Source organism: Schistocerca americana, chromosome 8 (genome assembly GCF_021461395.2).
Source record: "Schistocerca americana isolate TAMUIC-IGC-003095 chromosome 8, iqSchAmer2.1, whole genome shotgun sequence".
NCBI classification, from domain to species: domain Eukaryota; kingdom Metazoa; phylum Arthropoda; class Insecta; order Orthoptera; family Acrididae; genus Schistocerca; species Schistocerca americana.
Window position 1 is genome coordinate 520,731,980 of NC_060126.1, and position 14,930 is coordinate 520,746,909.

General features: G+C 42.3%; 1 protein-coding gene across 8 annotated transcripts in view; it reads left to right on the forward strand.

Annotated features, from left to right (window-relative positions):
- Positions 1 to 4,473: 4,473 nt before the first annotated feature.
- The window catches only part of LOC124545180 (mucin-5AC-like), a 349,462-nt gene continuing 339,005 nt past the window's right edge, over positions 4,474 to 14,930 (forward strand). For all 8 annotated transcript variants that reach the window (XM_047124022.1, XM_047124023.1, XM_047124024.1 and 5 more), the window contains exon 1: positions 4,474 to 4,586. In XM_047124022.1, coding sequence (XP_046979978.1) covers positions 4,508 to 4,586 — 79 coding nt within the window. In that variant the 5' untranslated portion in view covers positions 4,474 to 4,507. The remainder of the gene's footprint in view (positions 4,587 to 14,930) is intronic.

The following is a 14,930-nucleotide window of genomic DNA, read 5'->3' on the forward strand; positions in this document are numbered from 1 at the left end:
TGTCATCAGCGGCACCCTTAAGCACACCGGTATGCCGAGGATACCCTACGTCCCATTTTGTTGCCCTTCATGGCAAGCCATCGTGGGCTTCCATTTCAGTAAGATACTTCCCATTGTGTTGTAATAAAAAATAAATAAAAATATTATTATTACTAAATATCATTAAATATTCAATGAAAACACATTTTTGCAGTATATAATACAATTGCCTTATTAGAAATTTTCTGCGCTCATATTGAATTTTTCTTGGCTATCGGACTTGGCTTACATTTCCATTGTACTTGGAGGCAGCGGACTCCGAGAACACTGGCGCTTGTCACAATCAAGCAAGTCCCCCTTATATAGTTTTCACTTCACTTTAATACATAAAAATACACTTGGTACTGTTGTTCAGTACACTATTAATCATGCACATATATGTTACAAACGACTCGTAATACTTCAAATTTAAAATGCACATCTTCAACGCTTTTCTACATACGAGAGAGAGTGTGTAAAAAACAAAAAACTGTACAAAAAACTGAAAGTTTTTCTTTCATTTGTCTGCGCATTTCCGTGCATTCAGAATTAACGTCTTTGCTAATGCTTATTATCTATCGCTGTTTCAATTTTTATTTTTTAATAAATATTAACTTCACGATATCCTCGGTGTCTTTCATCGTGTACTTACACACGACACGCACGCGGCAAGGGGTTGTACTGCTTACCTTTGTGCTTGCCTAAACCTCCCTTGGCCCACAAGGACACTGGATCTCTCCCCAATTGAGAGCGTGTGGATCATTATGGGCATGGCCCTCCAACCAACTCGGGATTTTGACGATCTTATGTCCCAATTGGATAGAATCTGGCACGATATCGCACAGGAGGACGCCCAACAAATCTTTCAATCAATGCCAAGCCGGATAACTGCTTGCATTAGGGCCAGAGGTGGACAGGCGTGCTGCTAACTCGCTCAGTTTGTGAAGCTCTTTCTCTTGAATAAGTCATCACTTCGGTTCTTGAGGAAGAATGGGCAGCCATTCCCCCACAGACAATTAGATGCCTCGTGGAAAGTGTGCCCAACACAACTCAAGCTGTGACAAAGGCGAAGGGTAGACGCACCTCATAGTGATGTCCCGTAATGGGCGTTTGGATACCTTTGATCAGAAAATGTACCTGTTGCTGAGAGACACAAATCGCCAGCCAGTAGGATGGTGGGATCTGGCACAGAGTTGTAGCAACACGGAATTATCTGCCACTCGAGGTCACAAGGAGAGGCCACGGCGTTCAGGTCACGAATTTACTTCAAACGTTCTACACATTTAGTACACCCGCAGGCGAACATAATGTGCTAATAATAAAGCGTACTAATTAGGCGATTTCGAGAAAATCGCAAGAGAAGTTTTGTGTGTCAGCGCCGTACCGGCGCGTTGCGACCCTAAGCACGAGATGTCAGCTGCCATGTGGTTAGCGTCCAAGCTCCGTAGTCGCTCAACTGAGTCCCGCTCTTTTTTTTCTTTTATTTATATATTTTCTCAACACTAGTCATTATTTCATAGATGCTACATTTGGGAGGTAATATGATGGAAAGATACGCGTATGAACGTTTATTGAATAGTAGATGAGTTTTTGCTTATCTTTTTGCCGCATCAAATATTATATTTATTTATTTATTTATTTAACCTGCCAAGATTAGGGCCATCAGGCCCTCTCTTACATCTAACCAGGCATTCTACTTATTTTACATTCATATGTTTTAGTAGGCATGTTAAACTACATCTAGTACAAAAAGTGAAATAAACAATTTGAAAGTTACACCATGGAAAAATTCATACATATAGAGTTTATATTCTTAGGTCACAAGTACTGTTATAATTAGACATGATTGAAGAGACAGATTTTAGATAGGAGTGCTGGCAGCAGGGAGTATGAGGGAGACTCATGGTTAAGGGAGGAGAATAATAGAGACATGATGAAACATAATTAAGGAAATATAAGGGAAAAGAAGATTGCGTGGCTGATAGAGATAGATGAAGAGGAAGGCATCTCAGGAGCAAGGTAGGAGACGCTAGCTTTGCTATTTGTCAGATGAGGGGATTGTCCTTGTACATTAATTTTGTGGAGAACTTTGTGAGGATGATAGTAGCAAATGCTTCACCTTCTTCTTAAAAGCAGCAGGAGATCGAATTTTGCGCAAGGTAAGGGGCAGTTTGTTCCAGAGGCGGACAGCGGCAACTGAGAAGGAGTTTGCAAAAGTTTTTGTTTTGTGAGTGGGCACAGTTAGGATACCAAATAAGAGTGTTGTTAAGCTTGCACTTTTGGCTCGAGTAGCTTCACTTAATAGTATTCAGTTCTGTCATGTTTGTGACTGTCTTCTTTCCAGCTGCTGTCTTAATGATTACTCTGCCATCCTGAGTCCACACATTCTGAAGACCGACATGGGATATGGCACTGTTTAAAATCTTTAGCCGTTCGTGTGTCAGATCTTCCCCTATTGTAAGCCCTGTCCTTGCTAACTTCTTCTTCTGGGTAAAGATCTCTGCCCTTTTTCGGTAAGAGACAAATTTAATTATTATTGGACGAGGTTTGGTGGCACCTGGTAGTTTTCGTCCCACCCGATGGCTCCTGTCAATGTCTGCCTTGGTCACTTCAACGCCTAATTTTTCACGCGCAACCTGTATAAGCACGTTGTCCGTGTCTTCTTCCTTATTTTCTACTACTCCAAACAGTCGTAGACTATTTCGCCTTTGGTACTGTTCTAGTTCGTCAGTTGCGGTAGATAGTTTCCCTTCCAACTCTCGTGCCTTTTCTCGTATTCAGACACAGACTTTTTTAGAGCTGTAATTTCGGCAGTATTGGCCTCAACAGTTTCACGCATTTTGGCCAATACTGCTGCCGTTACAGTATCTGATATAGTGCCTGCTATCAGATCAAATATTATAAGTGTCGACAAGCAAATTTTTCCTGTCGTGATTTCAGAAATCCCTTATACCTGCAGTTGGGTAACGTACCGAGAACTGCTACGCACCTGGACGCTTCTACCTGCAGACAAAGGTTTCAAGGACGCGGAAGAGGCTAGGAAAGCCCAAGTCACACATCGATAAATAAAGGTATAAATAATTTGTTCAATGATACAATGACTTACAAAACGCCAAAATGTGGAAATAATGCACGATTAATCGTCGGATTTGTTTTCGACACTACGAGCTGCAGGACCATATTTTTCATACAGACAGGGAAGACAAATGTGAATGTAGGCTTTCCCGGTGTATAATGCTGATGAAATCTTCTCGGGCTTCCATCCGGGAAGCTGCGAAGATGATGAGAATGATACTCAACGAAACGTCGCGGATTTTCGACGCAGCTACTCGGATGGAAGCCCGAGAAGATTTCATCAGGGAAAACATAGATTAGAGCGGCATCTATACATCGAATGAATGCAGTTTTGCCTGAAGCACAAGCGATCTTCAGAGTTTCTGAGGAAAAACGAAGCTCGTTGACATCTCGAAAAATTTCTCTTTCTTCCGACAGTCTGGATGCAAACCGTGCGTAAAGCAACATTTTCGTAAATGAGGGTGCCGAAAATTGGCGATGTGCGACTGAACGCACTTTAATGGCGTCTTCACAGGAAGCAATTTCCCGTTCGTTTTCAGTCAAATATGAATAACTCTGAAGGCGTTTAACACAGGTTTTAACTTGCCTATAGAAATAAAAGGCGCATAATATCTATCGTAATAATAAAAATTAGTAAATAGCAAAAAAAAACATTGGAAGTTAAATAAAAGTTCATGCGAATACACGTGTCTTTTCTGCATATTACAAATGTAATACGTATCAAATAATGCGACTAGTATTGAAAAAATGTAAATTAAAAAAAAGACGAGTGGGGCTTGATGGAGCGATCCACCGATTACGGAGCTTCAACACTAACCACACGATCGCCGCTAGCCCGTATTGGGGGTTGCAGTGGGCCGGTACATCAGTAACAGGTAAAACCTCCCTTGCGATTTTTCTCGAAATCGCCCGAATAGCACACCTTACTACTTGCCCATTACGTTGTCCTGACGGATTGTTAAAAGCGTAAAAATTTTGAAGTAAAACAGTGATCCGAACGCCCTGACCGCCCCCTGCGAGTCCGATTCTACGTTCGACCGACTTTGGGCCATTGCTGCTGTCAGAAATGGCAGCTCTCTGTAGTAATTTCGCACCCTGTATACCGCCAAATCAGCAACACATTTAGTCCTTTACTCTTCCTACTGTGCCGCATATACGCGGTACGTAACGTGTTGTTACTTGTCCTTCCTCGTGTGGCGACCAGGTCAGCTCCCACTGTTAGGGCGATCGCAGCTGATACGCGAGCCCGCGACCCACGCAGAACGCTGGAGATTGCGGCCCGGATAAGCGAGCGACGCGGCGCGTGATAAGCCGAGATAAGGCGCCAGCTGCGGCAGCGGTTCGCCGCGCGCGCCAGTGCGCCTCTGGAGAGGTGGGACCGCCGACCACTGCCCATCGTCTTCTGCCTGCAGACATGGCGCCGCCGCGCGCTCTTCTGGCGTTCGCCGTCTTCTGCTCGGCCCTCGTCACCGCCCGAGCTGCCGCGCCCAACGGTATGTCAGCCGCCACGCATCTGCACCCCGCAGCCAGTGGTTCGCAGGTGGATTCGGTGCTTCATCTGGAGTGGGAATATTCCGCCCAGATGAGCGAGCTGCACATGTGTAACACCGTCAGAATTTGACATAGCACGCAGAGATTCGAGAGTAGCTTTCCCTGTGTACTGCAGGAACGAGATCGCTGTTGTAAGGGGCAGTAAAACGAAACGAGACAGCTGGGGAAAAAAATCCAGTGAAGTGGGTTCGCGCACTGAGGGTTCCGTACAAACATAATTACGTACAAAGACAGTTCACCCATCTCGAGAATCTGGACAATTTTTACCTGCTATCGAAATTGATATTGCCGAGATTTCGGTGCCAGGAATTCCAACACATAGGCTAAAGTATCAATTTTAAATTGAATGTTGGACAACAAATGTCAAAATGAAATATTTTTTTCACATGATGTAATTACAAAGTAACCATTTTCTGTTTTTTTTTCCCTTTAATTGCAGTGTCGAACCTTGCTTCTCGCCAAATTTCATCACGATCTTAGGTCAACGGGAAGTACCACATAGGTATCGAAACGTTTGCGAGTATCAAAACGTGTGACTTAAACTGCCGTATTCTTTCATTGCACTGACTTAGAAGATTCAGATCGGTGCACCGCTAAGCTACTGTTGGCCTCAGTAAGTTACATAAATTTCAAGCTGGTACGCCTACCCGTTCCTGATGTAAAGTCCTCTTAACAGACGGACACACAGACAGTCTGACAACAAATGACAAAAAATATTTTTCGGTGTGATATTATTACAAATCTACAATTTTTGGATTTTTCCTTTACTTGTAACCGTGAAATCTTGCTTCTTGCCAAAGTTCATGATTCCAGATCAACGGTAACTACCCTACAGGTTTTTATAATTGAGTTTTCTAGCAGCAAAATACGTCACATAAATGGTCGTATCTTTTGATTGCTTTGCCTCAGAAGCTTCACTTCCTTACTTCTCCGAGGCACCGTAGACCCTAGTGTGTGACGTAACTTTCAACTTGACGCCTCTGTCCATTCCTGAGAAAAACGGATTTTAACAGTCGGTCAGACATACGGGCAACAAACGGATCCTATAAGGGCGCCATTTTTACAGGCTGAGGCACCTATTTACTATTTGTAACGTGGGCGAGCCCATACTTTCCCACGGTTTTTTCGATCACGCTGCGGAAGTTTGGCTGGGAAGCCCTTACACAAATTCCGAGTTGTTACCTCGCGATTTCCATATTTTTGGACCTATGAAGAAAGACACTCGTGACCGTCGATTTGCTTCGGACGGAGAGGTGCATGCGTAAGTACAATCATGGTTCCGTAGGCAACTGCAAATATTTTTCCATGAACGCATTGACGTCTTGCCTCACGATGTGATAATGTATTAACAGTTACGGCTATTACTCGTAAATAATAGACAGTTTACTCACCTTCTTCAATCTCAGTCGTTTCCATTTGACTACTCCGTATGTCAGCAGAGGACGGTGCGCACCGTCATACCAAGTTTTTTCATTTGTAAAACGACACGAATCCATGAAATAATACTTTAATGTTAAGAAGGACGATTAGATATTTAAGTCTCAACGCTGGGCGTAGAGAAATGAAATTCGTTCCGTCCTCATACTTGTAAACGTGCCAGTGGCTGTGCATCTCTTTGAGGCCAAATTTCCAAGTTGCGAGGGAGGTAAGGTAGATCGATGGTAGAAGCCTTTCTTGACCCACGAATTAGTTTGCAGGAAGGAAAGAAGAAAGGGAGGAAAGAAGCAAGATTGGGTTTAACGTCCACTCGATATCGAGGACATTAGAGACGGAGCACAAGCTTGGATTGCGTCAAGGATGGGGATGGAAATCGCCCGTACCCTTTCAAAAGAAAACATACTGTCATTTGCCTACAGCGATTTAGCGAAATAACGGAAAATCTAAATCTGGATGGCCAGACGCGGCTTTGAACAGTCATTCTCTCGAATGAGAGATCAGGGCTCTAACCACTGCGTCACCGCACTCGGTAATCACTTTACTAAGCGTGACTGCACACTAGTTGATTGCTCTATAGTAAATATCACGTCCGCTCAGATACTTTCCTGAATTATTTATCAGATAAGTATCGCAACATTTCATAGCACAACACTTACTTTTGTAGACTTAGAGAAAGCTTTTGACAATGTTAACTGGAATACTCTCTTTCAAATTCTGAAGGTGGCAGGGGTAAAATACAGGGAGCGAAAGGCTATTTACAATTTGTACAGAAACCAGAGGGCAGTTATAAGAGTCGAGGGGCATGAAAGGGAAGCAGTGGTTGGGAAAGGAGTGAGACAGGGTTGTAGCCTCTCCCCGATGTTATTCAATCTGTATATTGAGCAAGCAGTAAAGGAAACAAAAGAAAAATTCGGAGTAGGTATTAAAATTCATGGAGAAGAAGTAAAAACTTTGAGGTTCGCCGATGACATTGTAATTCTGTCAGAGACAGCAAAGGACTTGGAAGAGCAGCTGAACGGAATGGACAGTGTCTTGAAAGGAGGATATAAGATGAACATCAACAAAAGCAAAATAAGGATAATGGAATGTAGTCAAATTAAATCGGGTGATGCTGAGGGAATTAGATTGGGAAATGAGACACTTAAAGTAGTAAAGGAGTTTTGCTATTTAGGGAGTAAAATAACTGATGATGGTCGAAGTAGAGAGGATATAAAATGTAGACTGGCAATGGCAAGGAAAGCGTTTCTGAAGAAGAGAAATTTGTTAACATCGAGTATATATTTAAGTGTCAGGAAGTCGTTTCTGAAAGTATTTGTATGGAGTGTAGCCATGTATGGAAGTGAAACGTGGACGATAACTAGTTTGGACAAGAAGAGAATAGAAGCTTTCAAAATGTGGTGCTACAGAAGAATGCTGAAGATAAGGTGGGTAGATCACGTAACTAATGAGGAGGTATTGAATAGGATTGGTGAGAAGAGGAGTTTGTGGCACAACTTGACTAGAAGAAGGGATCGGTTGGTAGGACATGTTTTGAGGCATCAAGGGATCACAAATTTAGCATTGGAGGGCAGCGTGGAGGGTAAAAATCGTAGAGGGAGACCAAGAGACGAATACACTAAGCATATTCAGAAGTATGTAAGTTGCAGTAGGTACTGGGAGATGAAGAAGCTTGCACAGGATAGAGTAGCATGGAGAGCTGCATCAAACCAGTCTCAGGACTGAAGGCCACAACAACAACAACAACACTTACTGTAAACAAAAGTACTGGGAATGTTGTGGAATTTTGTCATCACAGCTGCGCGCGGTTAGCTGAGCGGTCTAGGCGCTGCAGTCATGGACTGTGCGGCTGCTCCCGGCGGAGGTTCGAGTCCTCCCTCGAGCATCGGTGTGTGTGTTTGTCCTTAGGATAATTTAGGTTAAGTAGTGTGTAAGCTTAGTGACTGATGACCTTAGCAGTTAAGTCCCATAAGATTTCACACACATTTGAACATTTTTTGTCATCAGAGAATGTGATTGGTTTGCTTTTCAACCCTTTATTCTCCTTTAGGCGCAGACACAAAACGCTTGAAAATAACAACTGGTTTTGACCTAAACTGTCCCTCATAAAACCACAAATGAAAGTATTATGCATCATTGTGATCACAATTTGCTGTCTTCATTCAAAGCAACTGATTATGGCCAGTCTAGGTCGACAGCGATTGATGATTTGAAACGTTACATGATTGTGTTAAATGAAAACGAAATGTTAACAATGATGTTTGTCGCGTCCAACCAACAGCAAGGCTATTAGAGTTTTGAAGCTCACCCCTATCAGAGAATTGTTCCAGAGCTCGTTGCTGAACTTTGGAAGCAGAGGGGGGGGGGGGGGGGGGGGGGGGGCACGCACGCATTATTTTGGACGAAGCCACAGTGAAGGTCGTTTGGGCTGAATTCCTGCCGCCTGCCTGTTGAGGAGGGTATCGCATGGTGCCTGGTGAGAGTGCCTGTGCAGTGTTGTGACTGTGTGGTGGTGTTTTGCACCAACAACGGTTAAAAAGAAGGGAAAGTGTGCGCTTCGGTGTTAGCACATGGGTTACTACTCTGGAATAGCTGAAAGGGGGCCGAACCTAACGTCATAATCATCAAGTCTGACTCAACGAGACTGCCGAGATGTTCAGTCTGAAGCTTCGGGTACTGGCACGCATTCTGGTACTCAAAAATATACGTCGCACCTTCCCAGATACTCTGGTGACAGAAAATTTCTTCCAAAATAGGAATCGAATTTCGTTCTAGGATCCAGGACCACCACATCAGCTTCGTTTGTCCTGCTGGGTCGTCTGGTACACGACGCATGCGCCGTACGAATTGTGCACGGACTAGACCGAGTAGCCAAACGTCACGGGATGGGTTGTCCTACCAGAAGAGCTGCTGTCTGTGGTGCCCGAATTTTGCTGCTAGATGCAGCCTATGGCCTAATTATAGAGACGATATCTGACCAGCATGTCACAGGCAAGTGTGCAGTCGGCATCGAAACAGGCCCCGGGTTAACTAAATTCGAACGTGGGAGAGTAATCGGTGCAAAGGGCATGGGTTACAACGTAATCAGGGTTACACAATAATTCTGGTTTCCGATGTCAGCATTGTCTAGGGTGGATCTCTAAAATAGCAGAGACAAAGTTAACACGTAAATAATATGATGACTGCAAGTGTTTACGAGCGGACGGCCGCGTCATCCCCGCAGAGCCATATTGGGCGATCGATGGTCATCTGTGAGTCAGATAGCTCCCGATTTGAAGAGCAATCGACATGGTCGTCAAAGTCTACATTTGTAGTCGTTCATTATATCTGAAACCAACACAACGATAGAAATGATGAGAGCTAGCTCAATGGGAGAGGTCATTTAATTATTTCAATTATTTGTTACAGTTATGTTCAGCATGTTACACAATAATTCTACGTAGCTCTTATTCCGATTCTATATATGAGCAATAAATGGCAGGTCGATTGCGAACTATGTAAGTAGCCGTGTGTCCCATCTTCAAAACTGCTGCGTTGTTCGGATTTCGGCTGCTTCTCTTTTCCTTTATGTCGATGCTACGCGGGGTTGTGCGATCTATGCCCGCTCGTCTCCTTCGGATATAGGACCAGATCTAACACTCAATGCAGCACAACCTGAGTGATATGGGTAGCCCTCAACAATGTCGGACTAAACAGATCAAACATGTAATCAACCCGTCACGCCCCCCCCCCCCCCCTTCCTAATGAAGCAAAGCAGTTCACGATATCGCAAATAGAATTAACGAAGCCTTTACTAAATGAAGTTCGAAATAATCAAAAGAATTTAAAAATAATACTGTGCAAGCAACACTTTACTTTCAATTGGTGACACAAGATTAAACATAGTTACATTTAAATTTGTTTTTAGATGGGAGACACTTTGACCAAACACAATTATTTCTATTATAAAATTCATAACACAAAGCTGTATTTGGTTCTTTTGTTGTACCACCGATATCAGTTACAAACCATGATCGTAATTGGAGCATGAATCACAAACATAACTACAGTCACAAAAATAAAATGTAAATGGCGAGGGCATTCTACTGCAGTATTTACGAAACTCGAACAGAAACACCTCATATATGCTGAAGATGGAAACACAGGCACGCAGCTATAGACACATTCTTTGACAAAAATGCGTTAATCAGGTTCAAGTTGAAAAATAACATTACAAGATATCAGAAACCGACAAGGACGGCTGCATACGTATAGGTAAGGTGTAAACAGGTCACCTGATAATAGTGTGAGCAAAGCACATGGAACACAAGCAGCTACCAGTGGAATACAGAGATCAACACTAACAAGAAATTTCAGCCAGAATACAATATTATACAGTTCCATCATAGCGATGAACAAGTCAAAATTTACTAAAATGGCAAGTTATGAAAACACACACGACACTGGTGTAACATTCTACAATAGTCATTATTTATTTCACAGATCTGTTTTCAGATGTTAGCCATCTTCAGGTACGAAGAAAAATATGTGGTGGAGTGAAATTTTTGTAAGGTCACAGTTTTTAAATGAGTGTGTCTACCGAGTATCTCCATTTCGAGAAATGAAAATTATAGATGTTATATTCAAGAATAAGCCGAGAGTAATTATTTCAGCGTAAATGTGATGTGAGATTATTTAACTGAAATAAGATATGTGACACAGTAACTAATGAACTGATCTTAAAAGAAAATAGGAAACTTCGGTGACATGATCCAAGGGTGTGACTGAACAAAATAATCTTGTCTTTAACAGGTCCTAAATTATATATAAGATGTACTAGTGAGATTAGGCAGGTAAGTGAAGCAGCAGTGATCACAGAAAGTATTTTTTACCAGGACAAGAGAAATTACAGTAACTGAAATAAAGGAAAAAGTGGGGCTCGTGAGTTAGAGGGGTCATTTACAACATGGCCTGAATGAGTCTGCAGACACTACTCATAATCGCGTCCAGGCTACGTTGTAACTTACCCCTCTTACACACGTGCTCCAATTTTTTTCTTTATTTCACTTACTATAAATTTTCTTGTCCTGGCAAAAAATTTTATTTTCTACAATCACAGCTGCTTTACTTACCTGCTTAATCTGACTACTAATCTCATCTGTTTGTAATTGAGGCCCTATTAGAGACTAGATAATTTTGTTAAGTCACACCCTTGGGCTATGTCACTGAAGTTTATTGTTCAAGTCAATTTTTTCTAAGAACATTTTTAATTTATTCAGTAGTTCGTCATTGTGTCACGTATTTTATCTCGGTTAAATAACCTTACATGGCATTTTCACTGAAATAATTACTCTCGTTTTATTCCCAAATCTAACATTAACAATTTTCATCTTTGGAAAGGGAGATATTCGGTAGGTGCACTCATTTGAAATATTTGATCTTACAACAGTTTCACTCCACCACACATTTATATTTGTACCTGATGGAATAAGAGCCGAAAACCGATTTGTGAAATTATTAATAATTATTGTAGAATATTACCTCAGTGCCGTGTGTGCTTTCTTTCATAACGTATAAATATTTTATTTGTTTGATGACTTAATCACTTATTTTTTAAGCATATATTGCCAACTTTCGGAAGTATTGTTTCCGAAAGTAATATTTGTCATCTTTCGTTGCTTTTCTTTGGATCTGGTATTGTCCTGATTGCCCATCATGAGCAAGGATCAGGCAGCAGAATACCAATTGGCAATAAGTGCAAAATCACAAGCAGCGACTTTACTGTAGTGGTTCGAAATGCTCCGGTAAGCCTTAAAACACATCGGTCTACATCTTCCGCAAGATATTCCTACATCGAACCTAGCAAAGCTGGTGCGCCCTCGCTTCGGCCGCAAAGCTTTTGGTGGCCATAGAAATAGCATTGTGGTGGGTCATGAGAGCCAGAAGCGATATTCTATAGGTGATAGTTCCTATCGATTTTAACCTATGCATCACTTTAGACAGTTTTGGGGTTGCATTGGTGATGTACTATTGGAAAACTAATTCTTCGCCTAGGTACAGCCACAGGTACACAACTTACATAGAAACAGCACAGTCTGCTAACCGTATAGTTGGGTTTCTGTAAGTTTGGTTTTTCTTTCAGAAAAACGTATTTTGCCTTGTTCACTGTTACTGACGTCCGCCCCCGGAAGCTGAGTGGTCAACGCGACAGAATGTCGATCCTACGGGCCCGGGTTCGATTCCCGGCTGGGTCAAAGATTTTCTCCGCTCAGAGACTGGGTGTTGTGTTGTCCTAATCATCATCATTTCATCCCCATCGACGCGCAAGTCGCCGAAAAGGCGCCAAATCGAAAGAATTGCACCCGGCGAACGGTGTACCTGACGGGAGGCCGTAGTCACACGACATTTACACTGTCACTGACAATTTGTTTCTGTGGATCACTGCTGCAAACAGATCAGGAACCAGACTTGACACCTCACATGATAAATGTGATTCAAAAAGAAAGAAGCGTTGTACCATACACTCAACGTCAGCACCGTGCGCTTCTAGAGAAGCATCGAAACTGTAGTCTATTTCACTCCACATACGAATCAACAGGCCCCTGTTTATTGAATAGACAGCTTCAACAATTCGATTTCTCAGCTCTTGAGGAGTAGCTAACATAGGTGGGATGAAGACTGTCTTTTAAGTATACACATAGAAAAAAAAATCGTAAGATGTGAGGACTGGTGACGTGGGAGGCAAAAACAATGAACAGGATCTTGTTGCCACTTCTTCCAGTCCAACGTTGTGGGATGGTGTTGTTAAGGTAAAGCCACACCTCAGCGTGAAAGCGAGGCATGGCACTGTCTTCCTCAGAATTGAAATCAATGGCGCCTTCATGAAGTTGATGAAACAACCAATTTCGCAGTATGTCAGTCCTGTCACAGTTTCGCCCAAAAAAACGAAAGGCCCATAAACTTTGTGAACAGAAACGGCGCAGAACACATTCGGTTTCAGTGAGTCTTTCTCATGTTCGACAACGGTGACAGGATTTTGTGAGCCCCAAATTCTTACATTATGGTGATTTACTTTACCCAACAGATAAACGGTGAATCGTCTGAAAAGATGAGCCGTTCGGGAAAAATGTCCTCTGCCATATTAAATCGAAATTGGTATCTTCTCTTATGGTAGCCGGGTTGCATTTGCTGCAGTAACTGCAACTTGTGAGGCTGCATACGCGGACGTGATTCAGGACACGTCGCACCGCTGTTTGAGGGAGCTGAAGTTGGTGGCCTGCTCGCCTTGTGGACACCCGAGGGCTCGGATGTGCTCGACACGGTCATCAGACGTGTGGGGTGGACCAGTGCCCTTTCCCTTGCGTATACAACAAACTTTGTAACCACCCCGTTAAATTGTTAAAAACTTAGTCAACCGGCGTCGTAATTTTGAAATGAGAGTTAGTACGAATGTCGCGTAATAAATATTTCACGCGAAGCGCCGTTGCGACAAAGGCAGAGGTCAATTGTGTAAACGAAGCCACTGAATATTAAACGTAACGTTATTAAGGAATACACCTGACTACACAAAACAAGGGGGCACGTACATTCGTGAGTGGGTGGCTCAAAATAAGAATTAATACTGTAAGGGAAATGGGTCATAAGTAGTGCTCGGATTTATATGCGCTGAAAAGTATGAATGTATGCATGCATACATGCATTAAGAATCTGATAAATATGCCCTAAAAACTTTAAAATATGCACGATAAATAAAATTCATTATTTCAACTTTCTCACATCTTTTAATCCTCCTAAAGTAATCTGATTATACAATTATTCTTAAAACATTAATTAACAAAGTTAATATTTACTACTGTCTGTTTGTCTCTTTCTCTTAGTCTATTTCAGCATCAGTTGCTTTTATTGCAATAAACAAATATTTTTCACAGTTTTCTAGAAGAAATGATTTCCTTCTGTCACTTAAAATGTTTTTATACGAAGAGAAAGAGCTCTCTACATCACACGAAGTCACAGGAGAGTACCGAAAAGAGGCTATGTCACTTACAGAATAACCATTAAGCTGTTTTTCGGATTCTCCTTGTAACACCTTATTCACATCCCGAAGAAACATTAAACCTGGATCCCTTGCTTCAGTTTTTTCAATTCTGTTGCGAAGACACTTTTCTATTTCTCCTGGTATGTCTCCGACGACAGCTGTTTCGTAGACCTCAAGGACAGAAAATAGGCACTGCTTTTTCTTCCAAGCGTGTGATTGTGGTTGGGAGTTTACTGAAATAGGTCCTAATAAACACTAATTTACTCTGGAGACTCTCCTCATTGCAAGCACTAATTGCAGCTGGGATACTTGCTGCTTCGTTTCTGTCCATCACGTCCAGCACCCCTTTCACCACTTCTAAATGATCACTGTAATACAGAGCTGCTTCTATCCATGTTCCCCACCTCGTGATGATCGGCTGTGGGGGTAAACGAATACCTGGCATCATTTCAGTAAATAATTTTACTCTTGATGGCGCCTTCACAAACACTTTTTTCACAGAGGAAATTAAGGCATTTACTTCTGGAAAATACGCTCGAATTTCTTCAGCCAGTCGGTGAAGAGCATGTGCTAAACAAGTTATGTGAACTGCCTTGGGATAAAATACCTGCAAAGCTTTAACAGCCTTAGTCATTTATGCTACTGCATCTGTAACTATCACCAGGAGTTTTTCCTCGTTTTCTTTAGCGGGCCACAAAAACGTATAATGCATCACGAACAACCCTACCAATAGTAGAATGGTTTGTTTTTTTCCAGTGCTCTGGAGACAACGAGATGAGGTGTTCCTGGTTCAGATTCCGCCATTTTTCCGGCGACAACGTTGGCAATATATCTCCCA